Source organism: Podarcis muralis, chromosome 1 (genome assembly GCF_964188315.1).
Source record: "Podarcis muralis chromosome 1, rPodMur119.hap1.1, whole genome shotgun sequence".
In the NCBI taxonomy this organism is placed as follows: Eukaryota; Metazoa; Chordata; class Lepidosauria; order Squamata; family Lacertidae; genus Podarcis; species Podarcis muralis.
Window position 1 is genome coordinate 103,169,120 of NC_135655.1, and position 26,815 is coordinate 103,195,934.

The following is a 26,815-nucleotide window of genomic DNA, read 5'->3' on the forward strand; positions in this document are numbered from 1 at the left end:
CTTGTTTTGTACTTCGCTATGATTATGCTGAGAATTCATTGTTACTTTCTGTGTTAAAAAGAGCCATAGGGAGTTCTTTGCTTTTACTTTACTTTTTTAAAACAACAACAACAATTGCCAGACATTAGCCATTCTAAACTAAAAAGTTTCTCACAAAGACAATCCAATGAATAATCACCCACCATCAATACACCCTGATCAACTGCTTGAGGTCTTTATGCAAGGGGAAAAATGAATGTTTCTCAGTTTTACCCACCTACTCTCCTCCCTTAGGGGTCACCCCTGGATGTTCTGAATTACCGTATTTTTTGCTCTATAAGACTCACTTTTTCCCCTCTAAAAAGTAAGTGGAAATATGTGTGTGTCTTATGGAGCGAATGCAAGCTGCGCAACTATCCCAGAAGCCAGAACAGCAAGAGTGATTGCTGTTTTTACTGCGCAGCAATCCCTCTTGCTGTTCTGGCTTCTGAGATTCAGAATATTTGTTTTCTTGTTTTCCTCCTCGAAAAACTAGGTGCGTCTTGTGGTCTGGTGCGTCCTATAGAGCGAAAAATACGGTATATCTTATATTTTCCCATGTCTTATACTTTTCCAGTATCTTATACTTTCCCCACAAAGGGAGTGCAGCTCTCAGTCCCCAAAGGGTAGCCCACCCCGTTTGACAATGTTTCCCATGCTAGTCTTTCCTTAGAAATGTCCATTCTGCCTTTAGTGCTCAATGAGCTAAATGCATGCTCCAGCTGCAAACGTCAGTGTCACGGGCTCCTTATATCAAGCTGTTCCATGACTGCCCTGAGCTGTGCCATCTTCAGAAATAGGACCAAATTCTCTCACAAGTTTCTGTCGACCGGTGCCTTGTGCTGCTGTTTTCTTTGCTTGCTGAACTTTTGAGGCTGCAACCGGCCCCAAGTAAAAGCCAGCCACAAACCTGGAAGAAGTCAGAAGGGGTTAGTAGAATCGCCTCTTAACGCTGCATTTTATGCACAGCGACCACCCACTTCCAATGCCAAGAAAATGTGAATGAAGCCAGATACTGTGCACACTTCTGGTGCGGTGACCTTTGCGCCAACGGAATGCTTCTGCTACAGTGCAGCTCCACTGCGCTGACCTAACTGCTGAGACAACTGGATCCATTTCAGGAGTCCCGGCAGCTCAACGTTCTCTCTGCTCCCCTGACTTCTCCCCTGAATTCTCCCGGAGAGCCAGTGTGGTGTAGTGGTTAAGAGCGGTAGACTCGTGATCTGGGGAACCGGGTTCACGTCTCCGCTCCTCCACATGCAGCTGCTGGGTGACCTTGGGCTAGTCACACTTCTCTGAAGTCTCTCAGCCCCACTCACCTCACAGAGTGTTTGTTGTGGGGGAGGAAGGGAAAGGAGAATGTTAGCCGCTTTGAGACTCCTTTGGGTAGTGATAAAGCGGGATATCAAATCCAAACTCTTCTTCCTGCTCCCCACTTTCTCCTGCTCATTCTTTTGAGAAGCAGAGGGACATACACGGCTCAGACCAAAACTGTGCTGACTTTTGAGGAATCTATTCCTTCTGCATCCCTGTGGTTCAGTTGCGGGAATCCTACAGTGGTTGCCTTCTTGGCAGCCGTGAGTTAACCACAATTGTGGAGATAGAAGAAGCAAAGGATGACATGGGCGTAAGTGAGAAACTGCTGTCAAGAGGAAGAAGAAACTTCAGTTGCACACTTGAAATCCCCCACTCCAGTGTCACTATAATATTGCTAGTTTCTGCTTTGTTATGTCATTACCCATTCCTCTCTCTGCACCCACACCCCTTGTCTTCCTTGAGTTTTGCACACATTTTTAGCACTCAACATAGGAAGCTGCCTTATATGACCAAGTCAGTTATTTGGTCCATCTAGGTCTATATTGTTTGCACTAACTAGCAATGACTCACCAGTCACTCTGCTGGCCTGGAATTTCAGATGGAGGTGTGGGTGTCTTTCTCTGCCTTCCATAGAGAAGCGTATCAAGACCCAGTTTTTCATCTAGCTCAGTATTGTCTGCACAGATTAGCACTGGCACTTCGGGGTTTCAGACACCAGGGATTGAACCTGGGACCTTGTGCATACAAAGCATGCCCTTCATAACAGAGTTAGGACCCACCCCCTAGAATCCATAGACTTTATAATGGGACACCTGAATTGTTTAGAAGGACAATTGGTTTTCTCAGTGCCATTTTTCTAGAAAAAGAGGTGCCAGAACTCTCCATGAACACCTCCCTTGCTCTCTCATAATGGCAATGGCGCCCATCTGAGAGGCGCCGGAACTCAATTCCAGTGAGTTCTGGCTGGGGGAAAAAAGCCCTGGGTTTTCTTAATCTACTCATTGCAGCCAACCTCCCAAAGGCAGGTTGAACTGTGATCTACAAAAACGTGGTTTGTTCTTCCAGTGATGTTCACCATGTGCAGCACGTAATTCTCACCCGGGTGTGGGGAGTGTCGTCATGTGGCTTAGAGCTGGAGTTTAGAGTCCCAAAATAACTAGCCAGTTCCTTTTCATCTCAGAAATGGGGATGTCCATAATTGGGTTTGGAAAGCCAATATGAGAGCGGCAGCTGATATGTAATGCTGTGTTGGTTAAATTGCTTCCTATAGAATGAAGTCTAGGCTTGATGTATTGTAATCACCTTGTCTGAACGTTTGCACCGATGCTGTGATATAAATTATAAAATAATACTGGCCTCTTAACATGAAGCAATGGGCTTTGGTTAGGCTTATACAGCAAAAGGAATATCTTTTTATTACTTTTTTCCTCTCGTACCTGCTATGAATTTGTGGGTACCAATTACAGTTAAGTTCTTGTGTCCTATTTCTCCATCTTGAAGTGTTTTTCATTCCTCTCTTCCCATGGTGCTCTATTATTAGGAACTTTTAACATGGAGACAGATTTTTTTGTTGTTGCTTAGAATTCAGCTGTTCTTGCTGCTTTTTGGCTTTGTTCCATCGTATAACATAGTCAAGAGCTTCTTTCATGTATTCTGACAACAATACTTTATGTTCCATATAATATGCTTCTCCTGGTGGTACAGTGCAGCATGGGGCTATTTTTCGCATTTAAACACTCACTTACTCACCATCCCAAGCTAACCCTTTTGAGTTATTTTCATTCAACCTTAGGCTAACAACCCCTCCCCGCTGGTAAGTTCAGTTCAACAAGAAAAACACTTTTGCTGGTATGGAAATGCCATAACAGCAGTGCTCTTAAAATTCCTTACGCAGAGCCCCCTTTTAAGTCACGGTGAATAATGTGATGGGTATTTTTAAAAGTAACTCAAACAAATTGCTTTTTTTGGGGGGGGGGGGTTGATGGCAATTTGGAGTAGATCACATTGCCAATATTATGCATTTAAAGTCCACAACTGAACAAGATGTGCATGATTAACCTTGTTATCCAGCAGAATCAATGGGCTTTGCAGGAGGGAAAAAGAGCACACTATGGCAAGCTTCCGTTCATGGTTTGTTGCTTACCCTGGCACGACAACAGCAGGAATGGTGGAGGTGTGAAGCATGGACTTTGGAGCACTGTGCACCCATTTTTTATTAAATTATTATTATTAAATTTTATTTATACCCCGCCCTCCCCAGCTAAGGCCAGGCTCAGGGCGGCTAACACCTGTATAAAAACAATTGATTGAAATACAACTTAAAAACAAGATTAAAACACAACATTATAATGCAGCCTCATTTCAGTAGGAACTGGAATCAAAAACTTTTTGGGGGATGAAAACATCAAGTCTTCACCAAGGCCAACTATCCAGACTGGTCCTACGTGGGCCAGAAAAAGTCAGGGAAGTCTAATAATAATAATAATAATAATAATAATAATAACAACAACAACAACAACAACAACAACAACAACAACAACAACAACAACAACAACAATAATAATAATAATTTATTATTTATACCCCACCCATCTGGCTGAGTTTCCCCAGCCACTCTGGGCGGCTCCCAATCGAGTGTTAAAAACAATACAGCATTAAATATTAAAAACCTCCCCACCCAAACAAATAGGAGTTCCATCACAGAAGGAGAAAAGAAAAAGGAAGAGGGGGAGGGGATCAATTTGATTCCAAGCCAAAGGCCAGGCGGAACAACTCTGTCTTACATTTGCTGCTCTTTCACGTTAAACCATAGTTTATTTTCAACTTACCTGAACCCAGGGGCCTGCATATATATTGCTTTTATTAGTAACAATGAAATCAACCATTTTAGCAACATGTGACGGTGGTGGAAAACCTGACTTATTTAGCGGTGCTAAACGATACTGTGCCCCCTGCCCTATTTTGATCTTCCAGAAACTGAAGCACACAGAAAGCGATAAGCTGCAGGTGCAGATTCAAGCTTATCTGGACAACGTGTTTGATGTTGGAGCTTTACTTGAAGATGCGGAAACCAAGAACGCTGCCTTGGAAAGAGTAGAAGAACTGGAAGAAAATATATCTCACGTCAGTATTGGCGCTTTAAAATGTAGACGTTGGGGGGTCTTTCTGGAGGCTGGTTTTTATTTGGTCATTCGATTATTTATCTGGGCATCAAAATGTGATTACAAATGCACTTTATTTCGTTTATATCCATTACTACCAGTAAAGCTTTTGGTCTTCTATTATTTTTATTGCTACCTTGAGAAGAAAACACTCATACTCTTAAAATATAAGGAAAGGCTAGTTTACCTGGATAATTGGTTTCCGTGTGATTTAATATTTTTAGTTCAGTCTGCAGTGCTATGCCTGCTTTTATCTTGGCAATGTCACGGACAGCGTGCCTGCAAGACATCATTAAACAGACATTTTAATATTACTAGGAACTAAAGGAGACAAATTCCTGTTAAAGCACAAGAGGTTTGAGCAATTTCTGTCTGGAAGTTCATTTAGAGCTGGACTGAAAAAATGTCCTTGCGATTTTAGTCTTGAACTTCATTTTTTGTCCCTGTTCCAAACTGTCACAAATGTGGAAAAAAATATTTACCTGCTGTATAAATGATGTTCAGTTTGTGGATTTCCCAGAAGTGCCCGAGTGATTACTGTTAGGGGCAGGATACGGAGATAATGGACCCTTTGCCTGATCTAGCAGGCCTGCTCTTTTTACTGCCTAGTAAACAGGCAGTAAACAGGGGACGCGGGTGGCGCTGTGGGTTAAACCACAGAGCCTAGGACTTGTTGATCAGAAGGTTGGCAGTTCGAACCCCTGCGACGGGGTGAGCTCCTGTTGCTCGGTCCCTGCTCCTGCCAACCTAGCCGTTCGAAAGCACGTCAAAGTGCAAGTAGATAAATAGGTTCTGCTCCGGCGGGAAGGTAAACTGTGTTTCCGTGCGCTGCTCTGGTTCGCCAGAAGCGGCTTAGTCATGCTGGCCACATGACCCGGAAGCTGTACGCCAGCTCCCTCGGCCAATAAAGCGAGATGAGCACCGCAACCCCAGAGTCGGTCACGACTGGACCTAATGGTCAGGGGTCCCTTTACCTTTTTAAACAGGTAGTGATGTTTGCTGCAGAGGTTTACTAAGATTTTTTGTGAACCAAACATTATCTGATTACTCTCTTAAGTGTTTGTCATCTCCCTCTCTGGGTTAATAAATATTTATAATTAAAACAATTAGAAAACACTCCTTTTTAAAAAAACCAGGGGCTGCATCCAGACATAGTCATCCACAATTGAAAGTGTTCCTTCCATTTGTGAAAGACACTTGATCCCAATGGCAGAAGGGGGAAAGGAAGCCATTTTGCACCAATCCTTCCCTGACGCTTCTGCCTCCCCCCCCCCCCAGTCGTGGAAGACACTTCAGCCTTCTAGAAGAGATTTTCAGAGGCTAGAGTGGAGGTCTGGAGCTGGTAGGAGCAAATCTGGAACCAAATCTCATAAGGTTACAGCAGGCTTCCTCAACCTTGGCCCTCCAGATGTTTTGAGACTGAAATTCCCATCATCCCTGACCACTGGTCCTGCTAGCTAGGGATCATGGGAGTTGTAGGCCAAAAACATCTGGAGGGCCGAAGTTGAGTAAGCCTGGGTTACAGCCTAAGTAGAAGTGGTTACATACTCCCAACTAGAGTTCTAAAACTTACACAAGCAATTTTGTTAAAAAATGTTTTTCCTATTAGGTCCAACTTCAATATTATTAAACTGCATTTGTGTGTGTGTGTGTGTGTGTGTGTGTGTGTGTGTGTGTTATATCCATATGAATGAAAACTCCCTATATTAATATTGCATGCGTGTGGTCCTTGTTGTTCTCTGATCATGTTATTGACTCAAAACAGCTCTGGAGTATTTAATTTCAGCTGAATTACAATTCCAGATGGAATCACTTGGGAGAGCAGCTTGACCGAGAACTCTTGTTATAGGTTGGGTGTGTGTCTGCTAATTTACATATAAATTGCAAATTCCATGGACACATAGGGGAAAAAACACACAAATAAGCAGATCTGTGTTTCATACCATAAAAGTGCATGCATAAATCTCTGTAGCTTCCAAGATATACAGTACTGTAAGTGTTCGCAAAGCATAGCTTACAGATTTAAAAATGTATTAGCCGCAGGGATCATGCTGGAATGGGGTGGTGGAGGAGTAGATGTCCCTACTTAAAAATTACTAGTTATCAGTTATAAAGGCAAAAAAAGGCTGTGTTGTGGGTGATCCTATCTGAAGTACTTGAACATGGCATCACTTGTGTTGTCCCATGCCAAAAAAGTATGTCTCCGAGCGGTTTTCTGCTTGTCCCATGCTTTTAGGTGTGGATCCAAGCAGTTTTGTCTTTGCCATGCTGCTTTCCCCTGGAAAACCCACTCTTTGCATGCCCAGACAGAGACTCTCCGACCCCCGAGAGACCACCAGAAGAAATAATGACTCGTGACAATGTGTTATGGAATTAAAATTGGCCACAACTTTATTAAACCTTTCAGATGTAGGAAGACCTTGGCTTAGGCATTGGGCGTGTATCCCTCCCAGCCCCGCAGCTGGGGAACTGGGGCTCCTCGGGGTTAAATGGATGCGGGGAGGGTGCACTGCAAGACGCTTGTGTACGCAGGCAGCTCCCCTCCCCATTTCAGTTCAACGCAGGGGAGTTCACCAACAACCTTTCAGTGTATGGCCAGTGACTCAACTTTCACAAAACCCCTTTAATGGGGAACCCTGGAATCGCTGCCGTGGGTGTGTGTGTCACCACTTCACACCCTCCCTCCCCCATTTAGGGAAGATAGACTAAAGGATTCGGCCCAAGGCCTAAAACCGCCACCCGAGACCGCAAACTTGCGGTCTCGTCGCCAAGACTACCTACACCTGAAGACACATTAGCAATCCGACAACCATTCCTTTAGGCCATGCCTGATGTCATCCAGCCAGTGTTCATTTTCTGAGGTGGTGAGGTGCACTCTGTTGGGTCTGAAAAATTCCAATCTGTTGGTTTTAATGTCCAAATGCTTCACAACTCGGCCTCCGATACACAAGATTGCCAAGCAGATGACCCTGTTAATTTTTCCCACCATGTAATACAACTCAAGCAAACCAGAGGGAAGCCTGCCCATACATGGTCCGCTTGGCTGGCCCCACCCTCACAAGCCACTGATTGGACAGTTTAAACCAGGGTTTGGCGGGAACTGCAACCAGCCCAACCAGCTGGTGAGTCCCACGTGGCCTGGGGGTGTTGCGCGCTGCAAAGGGTGCCCACAGAAGGAGGTATGAGCGTTCATTAGTGCTATATCAGTCAATTCTAGTGTTTGCATTTAGCCTCCCATCACTATATATCTCAAGATGTGATTAGCTTCATAAAATGTAACTATGATGTTCACAGCCAAGAGAAAATAAATGGAAGCTGGTTCTTTGAGTAAACCATTACTACCCAAATGGAACTTTGACATCTCTCTCTCTCTCTCTCTCTCTCTCTCTCTCTCTCTCTCACACACACACACACACACACACACACAGTTACATGGGCGACTCCCATAGCTTTTGACCATGTAAATTCAACACCAAATCTATTGATCCATCACAAATAGACCCTATGATTGTAAAGATTATGTATGGTTCCTATAGCTCTGGCAAGAGGCCTGTTCTTAGACATTTTACAGCATGAATAACTGAATGATACAATGTTTATTATATACATAATGCATGGCTCTGGCATGCAGTCGCCACTGTGAATGAACAAGCCTTTTTGCCAATTAACACTCCCCTCCCCCACCCCTTTTGTGTCTAGTTATCAGAAAAACTGCAAGATACAGAAAATGAAGCTATGGCAAAGATTGTGGAACTGGAAAAACAACTCATGCAGAGGAACAAAGAACTGGATGTCGTTCGAGTAAGTGTACTGAGTGCGGATTGTGCTGCTCAGGGTGCTCACTGGATGGTCAGCTAAGTTGCTCACAAGTATGTTAGACTCTAAAAACATGGAAACTGCTAGATTCACTGTTGTGCCCACAATTGGCTACAGTTCAGTTTACTTGCAGTCTGCAGAAGTGATTTAATCCCGAAGTTTGTGGGCACGTTGGATTGATGAAGGTTTATTACACTTGGTTCCTTTCTGTGAGTATCTTAGCCATGGAATGGGAGGACAGGAAACCAGCCGATATTCGGTCACTAGTATCTTCCACCAGAAGTCAGGCAATCTAACCCAGAACACAATAAGATCTTATTGGCTTAATGGATTGGGTGTGCCAATAGTACATATCATAGAGTCTTCATTACCCTAGGAAATAATTTAAACCTTTCTGATATTGCCAGTTTGTGGCCATGAGTGAGGTTCCTTATCCAACTTATTAAAGGAAAACACAGTTTGGATGAAGATAAAGTGAGAAGTGCATTTGCCGCCACCGTCAAACATTGCCTGACAATGACTCAGCTGGGAATCCCATGTTATGTTGTTCCTTCAGTTTTGAGATGATTCTGCATATCAAACACATGTCGATTCTTTACCCGTGGGCTCTTTTTTGCAGGAAATATACAAGGATGCGAACACACAGGTTCACACGCTGAGGAAAATGGTCAAAGAGAAAGAGGAAGCTATTCAACGACAGTCAACGCTGGAGAAGAAGATCCATGAACTGGAGAAGCAAGGGTCCATTAAAATTCAGAAGAAAGGAGATGGTGATATCAACATTCTTCCTGTTGGGGTGGCTTCTGGGACATTGCCCTCAGGGGCAGAAGCTGCCACGGGCACTTGTGGAGGATCAGCTTCCGGCTCTGCACCTTCGGTTCTGTTGCCCCCTCCACCACCACCCTTGCCGTTGTCAGAATCAGAATCGGAAGCAGGTGAGAAATGTTGCAGAAGAAATGAGATTTGCTCAACTTAAGGTAGTGGGGGTTAGCCTATCCCCCTCAATACATCAGTCCATACTTTGTGATGACCACACATGAAAGAGGCTGGGACCCAATCCAGAGAAAGATGGATGCGGTGAATCAAGTGGCACTTAAGTGTTCACTGGCTATCTGGGCATCTTACCTTAAAAATATTTAATTAGAAATTAATTCCCTCGAAATCAATATGGTCTACTCCCAAATAAATAACTTTATGATTAGACTGTTGTTGAAGTGTGCCAAACTGGCTCTGGATTACACCCTATGTCTTCATCATCATGACACGTTAGTGAACTTCATAATAATAATAAAAAGCAGTGGCAGTAATTGTTATTACTATAAGTAGTTATTACTACTACAACTACTACTACTACTACTACTACTACTACTACTACTAGGTATATGACACAATGCAGAGTAACATAAGCATGAAAAGGAAGTGATTCCTCTACCCTGAGGAGTTTATCCAATCCTATTCTCTTCCTCTTCACTTTTGCTGAACACCATCTTGTGTTTGAGGTCCATTCTACACATTGCATGATTTGCAAGGGTCTGCAAAATAACATCTATTTGGCAGCTTCTCTACTGTGCAGGCACAATGTATAGCAAAGTTCACCATGTGGATTGCCTGTAGTTGAGAGAACTCCCTTGGGGTGTGGTAGGGAGGCGGACATAGTTTGGTTGAATACTTTAAAATGCTGTTTTGTCTTTTTCATTTCTCAGTTCAAAATGGTCCTGTGACACCGCCAATGCCTCCTCCCCCTCCACCACCTCCTCCCCCTCCTCCCCCACCTCCTCTTCCTGGCCCAGCTGCGGAACCAGGACTGGCCCCTCCGGTCCCACCCCCACCCCCACCATCAGCGCCTCCTCTTCCAGGAACAGCCTCCCCTACAGTCGTATTCAACTCAGGATTAGCAGGTAAGAAGCAGCCAGTGTTGCTGGCATGCTATGGAAGTCCTACACACAATACAAAAAATGTCCTTAGTCAAAGAGGAATGAGTCAGAATGTATGTTATGAAAAAGTGCTCCAAAGTCTTCATTGCTTAATGAATCAAGGTGTCCCAGTGCTGCAAAACCTTAGCTGCAGCAGTGAATTAAAAGCAAAATAACTTTCTAAAGAAATGACAAGAGGTAAGGTGATGGCCTATTCTCAGTGAAGGTTTGTGGAGAGGCAAATTTTTTGAAACTAAATCTGTGTGTTGTTTTTTGCTGCACCTTCTCAAAGGAGAGATGGTGAGCACCTGATGGAGCCAATACAAAGGTTGAACACTTAAGAGATTCCCATCCCTCCCTCACCATTCTGCAGATTATGAGTAGCTAGCAGAAAAATGCTTTGATTTTATTAAACGGAGGCTTTATACCGTTGCTACAATCCCTTCATGTTATCTCACTGGTGGTGGAAAAGTGTTAGATGCCTCGCCTCAAACACTGAATCCAAATCTCCAAATTTGGGCTTCTGAAGATAGGAGGCAGGCATCTCTTAGAAAAGCGTGAGTGGGTTTGCTAAGGAACTGAGCAAGCGATTGAATACTCGTTGGTATTTTACAGTTTAGGTCATGGAACAATATGATAATTGCAGACTTAGAAAGCCCGGGTACTCATCCCTAATACATATATGTTTAAAAGCAGGTGTCTGGTTCTTTATTTTAAACCTTCTCTGATATCCCTTAAAAACAGGCAGAATTTGGATGCCTCTGTGCCATTGAGACATTTATTTGGAACAACAGTAGCTTGAAGTAGCCAAGGCTAAAGCACTCAAGTGAATGTGTGTTCCCCCCGCCCCACCTTCCTCTTCCTCCATTGAGTCCAACATCAACAGTTGCTCATCCTCTGATAGTAGAGGTGAACTTGGAAGATGAGAGATTCAATTTCTGGTTCTTCAGGGGCATTGCACTGGCTGTGTAGCTCCAGCCTATTCTTCTCTCCCCCCCTTCAATTTACAACCCTTGGCTTGGTTTTGTCATTAGTCACAACCCTCTTTGCAAATCTGCTGTTCATTCAGCCTGCTAATACTCTATCTATTGCCTCACTGCAATTAATACAGTTTCTGTTGACTTGAGCACAATTTGGAAGAATAAAAAAATCGTGAATCAGGCTGGCCCATTAACATCCCTGGACAAAACTTCATTAATGAAGAAAGACCCTCAACATAGTTGGAAGACTTAACACCACAGTTCTGGGTTTGGTCCTGAGGCTGAATCTAGAGTCATTTTTGATGTCTTATTGAAAATGACAGCCACTGGGAACTGAAATTAATAGCTGGATTTTGATCTCCTGCCTGTATATGAAGGGAATATGTTGCAGGGGGAAAGCTAACAAAATAAAATAAAAAACAGCCTGGCTGGATCATGCCAATGGCCCATCTAGTCCAGCATCCTGTTCTCATAGTGGCCGACAAGATGCCTGTTTGAAGCACACAAACAGGAACTGAATGCCACAGAACTCACTCCCGTGGTTTCCAGCAACTGGTATTCAGAAGCATACTGCCTCCCACAGTGGAGATAGAACATAGTCCATCAGGATTAGTAGCCACTGACAGCCTTAGCCTCCCTGAATTTCTCTAAACCTATTTTAAAGGCATCCAAGTTGGTGGCCATCTCTGCTCCTTTTGGGAAACATATTGGTGCTTCAGGAAATGAATGCTCCATATACAGTGGTACCTCGGGTTAAGTACTTAATTTGTTCCGGAGGTCCATTCTTAACCTGAAACTGTTCTTAACCTGAAGCACCACTTTAGCTAATGGGGCCTCCTGCTGCCGCCGTGCCGCTGGAGCATGATTTCTGTTCTCATCCTGAAGCAATATTTCTGGGTTAGCGGAGTCTGCAACCTGAAGCGTATGTAACCCGAGGTACCACTGTATTGGGCTTCAGTAGTTTATTTGTTGGTAAACTAATTCTAGGTTATTGTTCTTTATGGCTTTGTTTGCAATCTTCCCATATAAATAAGTTGGGTAAAGTGTAGCTTCCACATAATACTGTTTACTGCAGAATTAATATGGTACTGGACCATCCAATAATGGATGCTACCTTTTGTTTGATACTTAAATGAAATCTGTAGAAGGCTTTTGGTGGGCACAGGCCTCATCCATTGCTGTTCTGCTACACTAAGATAACCTCAAGTAGGAAAATGCAATTTACCTTAATGGGTGATGTTAGGTAAATACCTATTACCATGGGTAGGCTGCCCGGTCCATAAACTCTATACACCTAAGTGCAATTGATTATTTCTATGTAGAAAAATGATAATGTGTGAAGTGGTATTCAGAAGGCCTGATTTGTGATAATAGATTGTTCTATTAAATGACCTACGTAACAATAGCTAACCTTTTTCTTATTTATTCCCTCTGCTTCCCTGTAAGATGGGCCAATCAAGCTTTTCTGTAGGTTCCTTTTTGCTGAGTATTTTAAGTACATTTTAATCCCATTTTCTGCTGTCTTCTTTTCCTGTCTTGTTAACCAAATCCATTTGTGTATCACTTTAAAAACTAGCTTGCTGTGTTGTTGCATTCTCCGAAAGCGTGGGATGTTTGTTTGACTTGAGAATAGGGGTTTCCTAACAACTCTCCACACCCTTAACAATCTATACTTCTTAAGATTGATTGGGGGAAGGCATGACTGTTTAAAGTTGTATCATTGCTGTTTTCTATGTGTGGTGTGTATGTGGCCTTGGTTTTTCTATAAAATAGAAACTCTAGGGTATTCTAAGGCATATCATTGCATGCAGCATTGCATCTTATGTTAGAGACTCATCAAGATCAATCACTTGGCTACCTTCAAACAGAAATATTATTAATATACCTTCCCTTCGTGATGTCACCACACATCCAAACAAGTGCATCTTTTAAGCAAATGAGAAGTAGCTTCAGACCTTTGAGTGGATAGTGACATCATCGCATAATATCGGGCTCGCTGCCTATTAAATTGTAATTCACAGCTCCAGTTTTGACAGCTGACAAAAGTTGTGCGGAAATTTGCTTAAAATTAGTGGATGAATTTGTGGAATCTATTACAAATGTATCCCCAGTCTGAAACTTTGCACAAGGGTTTTGGTGCATTATAGGGGAAAGGGGGGAAAGGATAGATAACAAGATATTTGGGGTGTACACATTCCCAGTCATCATACGTGAACAACAGTGTCCTTTGGGAATGTGAGTTTGCCTGTGGTAAAATTCACTAGGTATGCTTTGCTTGACGGTGGACATAACAACTACATGTTTCCAACTTCACTTTCCTGGCTAAGTAGCTTCTTCAAAACTGGAGGAGTAAGAAGCAGGGGTTTCTTGACTGTGTGAAGCTTGCAGAAATGTTAACAATTCACTAATTTAGTTTTAAATTCATGCTGTCAAATTGATAAACTACTTGTCCCACTAAATAATAATACACATTGTGGCAAAATAAGCTAGGATTTTCTCTGGCAATACTTGATACTACCATTGTAGTGCAGGATTTTATCTGCTGTTGCAAAACACTGTGCATTGGAATCTGCACTGTGTGTGTCCAGTTTCAAACTGGAGTTGGTCCTTAATGACATGAAGGTGAGGAAGGAGCTGGTTGAGTTGATTAATTAACCAAATTGCTTAAAGCTTCAGAACCAATTTAAAACTTCTGCCGTAATTGATGTTTTCAGTGGCAAATGTTCTCTAGAATGTCATTTCCTGAATTTTATGTGCGCGTCCCCTGAACTTCATGAAGATTAATGCTTACAGTGAATGAGTTACTAATTGCTGGATATTTCCAGCGATGGACATTTAATCAGTTCCCGTGGCTCTTAGGGTTAGGAAGTTTCTCCACCCCTTAGTAATTAACCTAAATTTTCCTGCTTCAGCTTATTATTCTTTGTCCACCGGTTAATGGGGAAGGCATGTCTTCAGAGCTGCTTTGGAAAACGTAGCAGACAATCACAATGAGAGGTGGTCAAAGTAACAAATAATCCAAGAAATGATTGTGCCGAGACTGGAGAGTGTTCTTTTACTGTTTAAAATACAGACTCTGGATTCTTTAAATCTGCAGCGTAATTTCCCTGGTGGCTGCTGTCAATTCCAATTGCTTTTATTCGGCTTAGAGCTTCTCTTCTTGCATTTCCAAAACACCACTTGCTTGTTTAGGATTGAGGGCTCATCTACTCTTGCTGTTTGCCCTGCACATTCTAGGCACAGGTCTGCATTTTCCTGGTCTGTGACTGAGTGCTTCCCGCCCCGCCCCCCGCTGCTTTCCTCAGGAAAATCCAAGCTTTACTGCTGAATTGGAGCAAGTGGCTATTAGGGTTTTCCATGAAGTTGTTTTCAGTGGTAAAGAATGGGGGTTTGTGGAGAAAGGACCAGGAAGGAAGGAAGGAAGGAAGGAAGGAAGGAAGGAAGGAAGGAAGGAAGGAAGGAAGGGGGGAAACACTCAGACACAGACCTGGAAAGCTTGGACCTGTTGCTAGAAATGTGGAGTGAAGCGAAGTGTGGATGAGCCCTGAGTGAGGTTTTCAGCATGGTTATGGACTTTAAACTGGTAGTCCCAGTGAATCAGTGACACATGATGCAAATGTAACATGCAACAACTTGGACACTTTATTGATTGATTGTCCAAACGGCCCCAGGGTGTGTTACAAAAAAATAGTATAATTAAAAGCAAATGCAAACTACATTAAAATCCCAAAATAAAACCCAAAACAACCAATGCCAAAACAGCAATCCACAGCAATACTGATCCACTCAGAAAAAAGGCCCTTGTGAAGAGGTGCATCTTGACCAATCACTGAAAGGCTGGCAGTAATGACACAAGACGTGCCTCAGAGTGGAGTTAATTCCACAACCTGGGGGCCAACACAGGGAAGGCCCTTTCATGAGCCACTGCCACAAAGAATCATATCATCGTAGAGTTGGAAGGGACCCTGTGGATCATCCAGTTCAACCCCCTGCAATGCGTGCCACTCCCCCCCCCCCGGACCCTGCTTAGCTTTGCAAATGTGCTAGCAGTTTTATTGCTGCATGAGCCACAGAAGGAGGCAGCACTGCCAACAAGGCCTCCCCTGCTAACACCTGGGCAAGTTGATGTGGGAGAAGAAGCTCCTTTAGCTGTCGTGACACTGATCACGCTAAATAAAGGTACAGATCACACATTTGCAATCCTAATCAACAGATGCATGTTTGTGTGTACTCGCTTGCTTTTAAAATCTGGAAGGTGTTGTAGGTGCAACATATCACAATATTTTCCTGCTGGGATTTGGCAGTCTCCCGGCTCATGTCCATCACTCCATAAATGTGGCTGACACCTGACGTTTCACACCTTCTAGATGCTTTGCAATAAACCTCATCCCTATCTGCTATTCTTAATTCTCGTGTGGGCATTTGGGCACCACCTGTCATGAGAGTAAAATACCATATACTCACACTTAGTTTCTTTAATGGAAATGCTGAACCGGAGAATCCATTGAGCAATTGCTCCAACTTCAAGTAAGGCAGAAAATGAGCTGCTCTCTACAGGAAGGGGAGGAGCTTACATCTGGAAAGTGATGATGTCTTCTGCCTCTTAAATGGAGTGAGGCTAGACAGCACTCACCGGTTTACACATTTAATGGAGACTGGAAACTTGAGTCATGTTTCTATGATTTTTAGGTAAATGTATGGTTGCTCTTCCTTAAATAGGCAACTCCACATGATTTCATCCAATAATCAGGCAATGTTCTTGTGTTGGGTTAATTTTAGTGCGGTCAGACGAATAACAGTAGACCATCACAGGACGTAGCTAAAATCACGTGGGTAAATAGAGTACAATTTTATAGACTTCCTGTAGTGATTGAATCGTGTGTTCTCATCAAATATAGGAAAAATAGGCACAATTGTAACAAAACATGCTTGCTCTTGTCAAACCTTTGCATGAATGATAGGTAAACCTCCTGAATTAGAGAGAGAAATTGTCTCTTCTCTTCAAGATTTCCAGCCTGCCCAAATTTTCCCCAACACTTTACAGTATTTGTTTAGTTCTCGTCAGGCCTCCTCCAGTGTTGAAGTGCCACCCCCCATAAGTACTTCTAGATTGCTCAAGAGGTTTGTTGCCTTTTTCTGAAATGTGAACTTGTACTCTCTTCTTTGTTTAAAGCTGTGAAAATCAAGAAGCCAATTAAGACAAAGTTCCGCATGCCAGTTTTTAACTGGGTGGCTCTGAAACCCAATCAGATTAACGGGACAGTCTTCAATGAAATTGATGACGAAAGGATATTGGAGGTATGAGACCTGCAGATTGTGATTTGGTGCTCTCTCTCTCTCTCTCTCTCTGTCTCTGTCTCTGTCTCTGTCTCTCTCTCTGTCTCTCTCTCTCTCTGTGTCTGTCTGTCTGTGTTTTGGAAGTTACTGTATCCTGTTAAAAAGCAGTTATTTTGACCTTGCATCATACGTACTTAAAGAGTTTTAAACAATCTTGTTGACATTAAGGTAACTAGAGTCCTATTCTGCTGTGCTATGTGCAGTATCTTTGCTAAACTTGCAATGGACCAAGAAACTTTGCAGAGAATCAAAGCCTTCTCCTCGTCACACAGTCACCTCCCCCTTTCCCAATGCCCTACAGCTTCTACACTTTTCATTAATTGTATTTCCCCCCCATTAGGCATAGATTTCTAGACTCCTTCTTGTTTCTGTTTGGTTTCTGTCCTAGGATTTAAATGTGGATGAATTTGAAGAAATATTCAAGACAAAAGCCCAAGGCCCAGCCATTGATCTTTCTTCAAGCAAGCAAATAACTCAAAAGGGATCGAACAAAGTCACACTATTGGAAGCAAACAGGGCTAAAAATCTTGCGATCACCTTAAGGAAAGCTGGAAAGACTGCAGATGAGATATGCAAAGCTATTCAGGCGTAAGTGTAAAGGCTGTTTTACAAATGTGGTTTGAGGCACGTTGTATTAATTGGTCAGCAGTATTTCTGCAAGTTGCTTAGATCCAAGGAAGATCCTCATATGCCAGTAATGCTCATATATACAGTTGATCACCATAAAGCTGTTAAGCTGTGCACCCTTTTCTGGAGTAAGCCCATTGGATTTTCTTACTCTGCATATATCACAGTAACACGGGGCAGGATTCACCTAATGAATCCAGTCAGTGGAAGGCCTGAACAAAGACTTCTACTTGTGCAATGGGACTTTCCCCCCCTCTATTACACCTCCCCTCCCAAACTGGTCTTGGGGGTTTGGGAGAACCCCCAGAACAATGTGCATTGTTCATCTGGCAAGCTGAAACGCTTGCTGTGATGGAAGGACTGCCTTTACGCAATGTTGAATTCCTTCCATTATGAGAACTGTAAAAAGCAACTGGTGGTTTTCTGAAGAATGTTGTTCGTATTTTTCATCTATATTTCTTGTCATGCAAGGCTTTCATTTCTAGCAGCAATTTAAACACTATTGTGAGATAAATATGGTAGCTATTAAAGGAATGGGAAAGGGCTAGGTTACCCCCCCTCCCCTTCACAGTGTTTGAATTGAGTCCAAGTGTCTTGAATGAAATGCAGATTGGTGTTGTGGTGTTTAGGCTGTGTCTGCAAATACTCAACTGGCAATAATAAAATGATCCAGTAAAACACTTTTAAAGTACCTGAAAGTCATAATGCTAAAAACACTTCAGTGCAATGGTCATGCTGACAGCCATTCGTTTTTAAAGTCTTGCAGAAGCTGTCTTGCAGGAATGTGCTTTGCATTTCTTTCAGAAGAGTGGAGTGCAGACTGATTTCCTGCAGTAAACCCTTCTCTGTGTTTGAGGTTACCACAGTGAAGGCGCTCCTTTCCCCTATGTCCTCCCTCTTCCATTAATGTACAAATTCTCAGCTGAGCTTGCTGGGAGATGCTACAGGGCCGTGGGAGTACTTCCTACAGGAGGAAGCACACACCCAAATTAAGGAGCATGAAAGGACAAAACCAGCATTTTGAGATTCAGTGCAAATGGCACCCGTGTGTAGGCTACAAATCTCAATTAAAGGGATGTGCCTTTTTTCTGCTCCTATTTACATAAAGTTCATTATGCTTGTTGCAATTGTGTGTTGTTGTTTTTTTAAAATATTTTATTCAAGATTTTAAACATTTTCACCCAACACATATAAACCCATCCCCAAAATACAATAAACAAAGAAAAACACACAAAAAAGAAAAACATAGAACATCAAAATCAAATCCTTAGTATCCATACTTTCTTCACCTTTTTGGACTTCCTCACGTCTCTCGTTCCTGCATTCCAAATTTATAAAGTTCTAAACAGCAAATTATCACCTTGTTTCAATACTTATTTTGTATTATTCCAATATTATGTCTTTAGTTTTAACTACATTAACCAAAAACTTAAATATTTAATTTAGGCATAATATTAACTCCGAATTTAACTTTTTCTGAGATTTCACCTATTCTCAAATTCCTTTCAACTAACGTTACTGAAGCCACATTTATTTTTATTCTTGCATCTTTCTTAACACTCATACAATTTACAATGTTTTTGTAGGTAATCCTTTAATTTCTTCCAATCCTCTTCCACAGTTTCTTCTCCCAGGTCGCGGATTCTGCCAGTCATTTCTGCTAATTCCATATAGTCTATCAGTTGAGATTCAGTGCAAATGGCACCCGTGTGTAGGCTACAAATCTCAATTAAAGGGATGTGCCTTTTTTCTGCTCCTATTTACATAAAGTTCATTATGCTTGTTGCAATCGTGTTTTTTTAGCAGCTTTAAAAATACGATTACTTGGTTTTCAGGGTGCTTCCCAGAGCAATATATAAAAGCAACCAAGAGAGTTCTCAGTGCAGTCCTAACCATCTATATTCAGAATTTTAAAAATCCTAAGTGCCGCTTCACACTTAATATGGTAATTGTTTGCTGCGATTGTACCTGGCTTACAGTGGTGCTTCCTACAGCAAATACGTAAAATGTCAGTAACTTGTGCATGTCTTTCACTTACAGATACCCATATTCAAGTACTTAGGGACACACATCTATTCACACTTCGCATATTGACTGCCAAAATTGCCAGTGTGAAATAATTGCGCCCACAGTTAACATGATTATTGCATTAAGTATGCCTTGTCTGTAGAATTGATTAGTAGCTTTAATAAGATGCATTGATAGAGGAACTGAGTGAAAACAGAGCTCTCTGCCTCTTCCTTCCCTGTAAACAACTCTTCTGTTAAATATCTTTATATATTTATATATTTTTGCATTTGGCCAGGTTCGATTTGAAGACTCTACCAGTGGATTTTGTCGAATGCCTGATGAGATTTTTGCCCACGGAAAATGAAGTGAAAATGTTGCGGCTTTACGAGCGGGAGAGGAAGCCCCTTGAGAACCTCTCAGATGAGGATCGTTTCATGATGCAGTTCAGCAAGATTGAGAGGCTGATGCAAAAGATGACCATCATGGCATTCGTTGGCAATTTTGCAGAAAGCATCCAGATGCTGACTCCAGTGAGTGAGATGGGGAGAGTAGCTCCTTCTTGAATGGAATTCCATGACGTGGCTTATGCATGTGCTACGTTCCTTTTGGAGCAGTTTGATTGTTTGTTAGAGATGGGCTGAAGTTATCCCCTGCTTGATCCTAGAATTGTAGAGTTGGAAGGGAACCCAAGGGCCATCTAGTCCAACCCCCCGCAGTGCAGGAATATTTGCTTATCTTTGACACATTACCTCTAGCAGCTGCCTGGAACTACATGGTGATAAGTTCATTGTGCACCATTGCTTGCTTGCCTCTTTCTGATCCCATCGGGGCCTTCATCCTAAATTTTGTGAGCAAAGGTCTACTCAAGGCATAAGGCCATATCTCCTCTCCCTTCATGTTGCTGTACCCTTAAAAAAAACCTGTCCCTGAGTTTTGGCACGTGCTCCAGAATAGTATGGGATGTAGCAAAGGACCGTAGCAAGCCAGTGGGTATCAACAACAGCACCCTCTCTTGTGTATGCAGGATTGCCTTTCTGGTTCAGATCCAATCAGTTGGAAATAGTCATTTGCCATATGATTCTGACCCAAGCACTATTTGGGCATTCAAGCTCACACAGTGTGAGTGCACAGCACTTGGGGTCACATGTGTTTCCCTCCCCATGTCATTGTGGCCCACGCCAGCCCCTCCCCAATGAGAGGATATGCATGTTTGAGAGGATATCAGCAGCCTCCCAAACATTTGTAGGCTCTCCTTGTGACCTGCAATCCTGACTGCTCAGGATTGCAGTTCAGACTGCTCAGGATTGCAGTTCATGAGGACAATCTGCATGCATTTGGAAGGCTGGCCCTACAGGCATCCTCCCAAATATCTCAAGCATCATTAGGGAGGGCCTGGTGTGAGGTGTCATAGGAGCTGGGGTGAAGGACTGTGACTTGGCTCATCCAGTTAGTATTCTGTGAACCTTAATGCCTGACTAAGGCTACACATACACAATCTGTCCCTCTTGCAGAAGCCACTGGGTGTCCATTTTTAGTTCACACTTGGCTTTTACAGATGTTCACATGATTTCTTCTTTTTGCCTCTAGCAACTTCATGCAATAATTGCAGCATCTGTCTCAATAAAGTCATCTCAGAAACTCAAGAAAATCCTGGAGGCAAGTGTTTATTTTGTTTATTCTATGTTGTTGTTTTTTTAAAAAAAATATTGGTGGTAAAAACACACACCCTTAAACAGTTGTCTTTAGGGGGCTATAATATTTAAGTTAAAATGACCCCTTTCCTTTTTATTACAGAATGTTATGTGTTATTAGTTGATGCTTACAATTTTTCCCACCCCTATGATTTCCATAGATAATCTTGGCTCTGGGTAACTATATGAACAGCAGTAAACGAGGAGCTGTTTATGGATTTAAACTGCAGAGCTTAGATCTGGTAAGTAAGGGGAAATCTACCCCCAGTGGACTTGAAAGTAGCTTTGCTTGGAAGATTGTTTGCACATCCCCATTTATTTGCATGGCCTATATGAACAACAGTGGTTTAAGCATCCTTTTAGTGAGTTGTCAATGAGCTAGGGAAGGAATGGAGCCATTGACTTAGATTTCTAATGTCATATTGTCAAGACAAAGGTAAATTTCAGTTCCCCATAACTTCATTTCCCTCCCCTGGTTAAACTCTTCCTTACCACTAACTGCATCAGGTAGACCTCCTGTACAGATTTGCAATGGCTGAGAAGTCTGTTTAGCAGTGCCCTGTCTTTTCTGCCAGTTCTAGTTATGAGTCTCTCCATTTCTGGATAATAGCATTGGGCCATTCATAAAAGCAATATGCGATGGACCCTGTTGCTAGGGGTGGGGAATGAATGCCTCTAATGACCTGTAATAAACAATAATTACCAGCGCTATGAAAATACACCGGACAGATTTAATAAGATGACAACCTTGATTGCTTTAATGGCCTATAGTTTTCCTGATTCAGATTATTCTTTTACTTGTGGTCGTCTTCTGACAATATGATGAATTATCATGTTTAAGTAACATAAATAAATACAAAACTATGGGCAACAATTGGAAGGGTCCTAAAATCCTTTACCTGTGGTCCTCCATGTTATTGGACCTCAGTTCCCATCAACATGGCGAATGATCAGGGATGATGAGAGTTCTGGTGCAACATCATCTCAAGAGTCACATGTTCCCCTCCCCTGACCTGTAACATTCATACAGGGCTATGATATCTTCATTGCATTGCACTTATTTCATTGTGTCATGTGTCTATTTCAGGGTGGCTAACCAGTGACCCTCCAGATGTTGTGGACTCCAACTCCCACCAGCCCCAGGGGTGGTGGGATTGTAACTCAGCCACATCTGGAGAGTTATCGCTTTTCCACCCTTGGGATATAGGCAGATCATGGGTTGGCTGCTAAGGAAAGTTAACCCAAGGATGTTGAAGCTGAATCTAACATACTTCTTTTGCCTCTTCTTTGCAGTTACTAGACACAAAATCGACAGACAGGAAACAAACTCTATTGCACTATATATCAAATGTTGTGAGAGAGAAATATCAGCAAGTATCGCTTTTTTACAATGAGCTTCACTATGTGGAGAAAGCTGCTGCAGGTAACATAGCCACACATTCATTTCCCAAGTACTTAAAAGCAGGTTCAGATATGTTCTGTGGATACTGTAATACAGTAATGCACCCATGTCCTAGGGAAAGCTACCTGTTTGGAAAAGATACCACCTTGCAGAAGACAGGTGGGCATCTTAAATGTTATGGGCACAATAGGATACAGAAGCATTATCATTTTCAAATGCCTTCTTGGTTCTTCTAGCACACTGTTCCCTAAGGCTGACAGGAGCCTTTCCTCTTTTCAGTAATTGGGCTTCCTTCATTGCTCCCACACAGTTTGTGTAAAGTCCTTAACTTCAGGTGCAAGAGGTGCAAGAGAAGGCACGTCTTGTAAATGTTGTGTGAACATACCGAACAGAAAGGATCCTTCCGACTGAAATCTTTACATGTACAGAAATCTTTACTTGGAAGGGGTAGCGAGGCCCTGCCCACCTGCCAAAATGGCCCACAAGAGGTGTAGGAGGTCAGATCCTATTCTCCTCCTCTGTTCTGCATGGTCAGGGTAGAAACTGTATAGGAGGCATCAGCCCTACTGGAGCATGTGCATCTATATTGTAAAGGTGGTTTAAAACAATACCTTCCCTGAACTACTCACCTTCCCTTTTGTTTGATGCATCTGCCCCCAATCCCATTTCATTCCTAGCCTTTCTGTTTCGTTCCAGTTTTGTCTCTTGGATGCAAAATATAAGCTCGCTGGCCTGCAATTCTGTCTTGTGTGTGTGAGAGAGACCCTCCATTGTTGGCTTCTCAATTTTAATAGTAGTAGCAGGAACAACAACCACATGTTAACAGAGATTCCCCAATTAAAACTATCCAGGGTCTCAGGCAGCTATATCTCCAGGCTTTGCTACATGAGATCTGTCAAACTGGAGATGTTAGGGATCAATTAGGTAATGCGTAGTAACATTTTGAATGTCTTTCCCCTTCCACCCTTTAGTATCCCTTGAAAATGTTCTGTTGGATGTAAAGGAACTCCAAAGAGGTCTCGACCTAACGAAGCGAGAGTACACCATGCACGATCACAACACCATGCTGAAGGAGTTTATTCAGAACAATGAAGGGAAACTGAAAAAGCTGCAGGATGATGCAAAAATAGCTCAGGTATTCTGTGTATCCCAGCAGTTGTTCAGTGGTCTAGCTTTCAGGAACGGAGAACTTTTGTTACCTTTTTCAGGCTCAAAAATGTTCCTTTAGGAGTAGGCAGGACAAGTATTCTTGTAGGCAGGACAAGGGACGAGGGTGGCGCTGTGGGTAAAAGCCTCAGTGCCTAGGGCTTGCCGATCGAAAGGTCGGCGGTTCGAATCCCCGCGGCGGGGTGCGCTCCCGTTGTTCGGTCCCAGCGCCTGCCAACCTAGCAGTTTGAAAGCACCCCCGGGTGCAAGTAGATAAATAGGTACCGCTTACTAGCGGGAAGGTAAACGGCATTTCCGTGTGCGGCTCTGGCTCGCCAGAGGCAGCTTGTCACGCTGGCCACGTGATCCGGAAGTTTCTCCGGACAGTGCTGGCTCCCGGCCTCTTAAGTGAGATGGGCGCACAACCCTAGAGTCTGTCAAGACTGGCCCGTACGGGCAGGGGTACCTTACCTTTAGGACAAGTATTCACTGATTCCTCTGTTCTAGGGTAGTGTTGTGTTGTATAGTTAAGAGTGTCCGAATGAGTGAGCTTAGGCCAGTCATTCCCCCTCAGGGGGAATAGAAAGGGAACTGTGCTGCTTGAAGAAGGAAGGGTGGTTGAAAAAAACAATAGAATGTGTTTATTCTTTTGCAGTATTGATGTGACATCTGTCAGTGAGAGTGACTTCACACCTTATGCAATAGCATTTCATTAAGTGGCATGTGCAATCATGCACCCTTAAACATCTCTCTCTCTGAGAGCCAGTGTGGTGTAGTGGTTAAGAGCGGTAGTCTTGTAATCTGGTGAACTGGGTTTGCTTCCCCGCTCCTCCACATGCAGCTGCTGGGTGACCTTGGGCCGGTCACACTTCTCTGAAGTCTCTCAGCCCCACTCACCTCACAGAGTGTTTGTTGTGGGGGAGGAAGGGAAAGGAGAATGTTAGCCGCTTTGAGACTCCTGAAGGGGAGTGAAAGGCGGGATATCAAATCCAAACTACTACTACTACTTCTTCTTCTTCTTCTTCTTCTTCTTCTTCTTCTTCTTCTTCTTCTTCTTCTTCTTTTCTCTCTCTCTCTCTCTCTCTCTCTCTCTCTCTCTCTCTCTCTCTCTCTCACACACACACACACACACACACACACAGCTATTTTCCAGGAGAAACACACAGATACTTAATGTTCAGTAGCTCCACTCAACTTTCATTATTTATTTTCTTGGTTAAAATAATAATGGTAGAAAGAAACAAGTTTCTTCCTTTTATCTGTTCTGAATCTGCAAAAGGCAAAAATGGTTAAGTAATCCCAGCACAAGAGGGCAATTAACAGCAGTACATGGCAGAACTTCAAAATGCATATTTTCAAACTGCAAGTTTATACTTGGAACTGGGGTTTTTCTTGCTTCCTAAGGAAAGACCTGAAATTGCGCACTTTGCAAAACAGGTTACAGAGCAGGCCTCCCTTCTGTTGCACTGGTAATAAAGGCTCCAATGCACCTACACTCTTGTCTCTGCTGCTTCCTTCCTGATTCCTTGCCACCTGATCAGCCTTCAGCTTGGGGGGGGGGGTTCCCTTTTCGTGGGTTAAACACCATCTTGCATAGTTTGGGATTTGTTGAAATGAAATATATATATATATATGTTAAAAAGTCTCTCTTTTACAGGATGCGTTTGATGATGCTGTGAAGTATTTTGGAGAGAATCCCAAGACAACACCTCCATCAGTCTTCTTCCCAGTCTTTGTTCGATTTGTGAAAGCTTACAAGGTAAACAGAAGTTCAGTTCACTTCTGTTATTCTTACAAATGTGGCCACACTTTCCAACCAAAGGCTCCCGCTGTGGTTTTGTAGTTTCCTTAGCAAATACACAGATAGCATGGGACAGTTAATCTGTGGGTTTGAGCCCCATGTTGGGTGAAAGATTCCTGCATTGCAAGGGGTTTATGATCCTCATGGTCCTTTCCAACTACAATTCTATGATTTATATGAAAGAGCCTTAAGGTTCCATTTTTGGGAAACGTGTCCCAGAACAAAAGGCAGATTAAAACTTGCCCAGCCTCTTGGGGGCTGCATTCCAATGATGGCTGGGGCAAAATGAAACAAAATCCAACAGAGGAAAAGAGAAGGCAAACACACACCAGACATCAGGAACACACAGCACTCCTGCTGTGTTACACACATTCAGACATGCAGAGGACATGAAGGCAGGTACACATGTGGCTGGAAAAATCTGCCATTAGGTGACTTCAAAAGAGAGAGGGAATAAGGCCGTCGGTCGCTCCTAGCCATGATAGCTATGCTCTCCACTGTCAGAGGCAGTATGCCTCTGAATGACAGCTGCTGGGAATCACAAGAGGACAAATTCTTGAAGAAATTCTTGGAAGAATTTGCCATATCATACCACAACAGAAAGCGGCACAGCAAAGTTAAACTGGCTTTAATGAATTTGTATTTTGCTGAGTGAGCTAAAAACGAACCCCACTTTTTTGAAGTTGTTGTGAGCTCTAACGGGTGTGTGTATTTCGTTTAAAATTGTCGATAGCAAGCGGAAGAGGAGAACGAGTTGAGAAAAAAGCAACAGCAGGCATTGATGGAAAAACTTCTGGAGCAGGAGGCACTGATGGAGCAGCAAGACCAAAAGGTAGCAAACAACCAAGCCATTAATTGATTTTGGTTACGTGCATTGATAAAGTGGCACATGTTGGTCCAGTGAAAGAGATCGTCTTATTGCAGAGCAGCCGATGTGGTGCAGTCCAGATATTATTGAACTCCAGTTGTTAGCGATGATGGGAGTTGTGGAATACACATCTGGAAAGCACCACCTTGGCTACTGCTGCCTTATTGGCTGAGACTGCTTCTCTCAAGTCTTTGGGATCGGCAAGGAACCAACATTCCAAACACCTTTCTGTCAGGTGTTTTCTCTCAGAGATAACGATTGAAGCTTTCTTTCTCACAGAGACATTTTAACAAGGCAGTCATATAAGAAACTTAAAAGGAAACTAGAGCAGTTTCATGTGTATGCTATTTCCTGTTCTTCCTAAATCTCAGAAAGGTGTTTATTCTCCTAAAGCTATTGATACAATGCTTGGAATTTGCCCTGTTTGAAAGATGCTTACCGAGAAGTAATGAGCATTTATCTTGGCCAAGCAATTCGATAACAGGAAGACATTCAGCGCATAGTCACCCAAGAGTCTGCAGTGACCAAATGTGAAGGAAGGCTAGTCGGAAGAGGCTCAAAGAAAACGCAGTGGCAGAAATGGCCGTTTTGGGTTGCATCTAGCATTTTCCAGAGTTCTGCTTGGCATATGAGACCCTCTCTTCCATGATAATATCTTTTAACAATACAATTAGGAATTCTCACTATGCAAGGTCAGGCTACACAAAGTGACTTCTCGATATATTTGC

General features: G+C 42.8%; 2 protein-coding genes across 10 annotated transcripts in view; one reads left to right on the forward strand and one right to left on the reverse strand.

The window, feature by feature from the left end:
- FMNL2 (formin like 2) overlaps positions 1 to 26,815 on the forward strand; it is a 193,129-nt gene that overhangs the window by 157,443 nt on the left and 8,871 nt on the right. For 4 of the 8 annotated variants that reach the window (XM_028745968.2, XM_028745960.2, XM_028745984.2 and 1 more), the window contains exons 12-25: positions 4,309 to 4,458; positions 8,196 to 8,297; positions 8,932 to 9,247; positions 10,016 to 10,210; positions 12,652 to 12,672; positions 16,379 to 16,503; positions 16,931 to 17,130; positions 19,475 to 19,709; positions 20,767 to 20,835; positions 21,032 to 21,112; positions 22,164 to 22,293; positions 23,244 to 23,407; positions 25,076 to 25,177; positions 25,953 to 26,051. In XM_028745968.2, coding sequence (XP_028601801.1) covers positions 4,309 to 4,458; positions 8,196 to 8,297; positions 8,932 to 9,247; positions 10,016 to 10,210; positions 12,652 to 12,672; positions 16,379 to 16,503; positions 16,931 to 17,130; positions 19,475 to 19,709; positions 20,767 to 20,835; positions 21,032 to 21,112; positions 22,164 to 22,293; positions 23,244 to 23,407; positions 25,076 to 25,177; positions 25,953 to 26,051 — 1,989 coding nt within the window. The remainder of the gene's footprint in view (positions 1 to 4,308; positions 4,459 to 8,195; positions 8,298 to 8,931; positions 9,248 to 10,015; positions 10,211 to 12,651; positions 12,673 to 16,378; positions 16,504 to 16,930; positions 17,131 to 19,474; positions 19,710 to 20,766; positions 20,836 to 21,031; positions 21,113 to 22,163; positions 22,294 to 23,243; positions 23,408 to 25,075; positions 25,178 to 25,952; positions 26,052 to 26,815) is intronic. The other 4 variants (XM_028745999.2, XM_077936272.1, XM_028746007.2 and 1 more) reach the window with 1 other exon arrangement.
- PRPF40A (pre-mRNA processing factor 40A) overlaps positions 73 to 26,815 on the reverse strand; it is a 67,940-nt gene continuing 41,197 nt past the window's right edge. The window contains exons 27-28 of one of the 2 annotated variants that reach the window (XR_013394681.1): positions 4,684 to 4,775; positions 73 to 928 (exon numbers count right to left, since the gene is read on the reverse strand). The gene's annotated coding sequence lies outside the window, so the exon portion shown is untranslated. Of the gene's footprint in view, positions 4,776 to 26,815 lie in introns of both variants that reach the window. The other variant, XM_077936294.1, reaches the window with a different exon arrangement.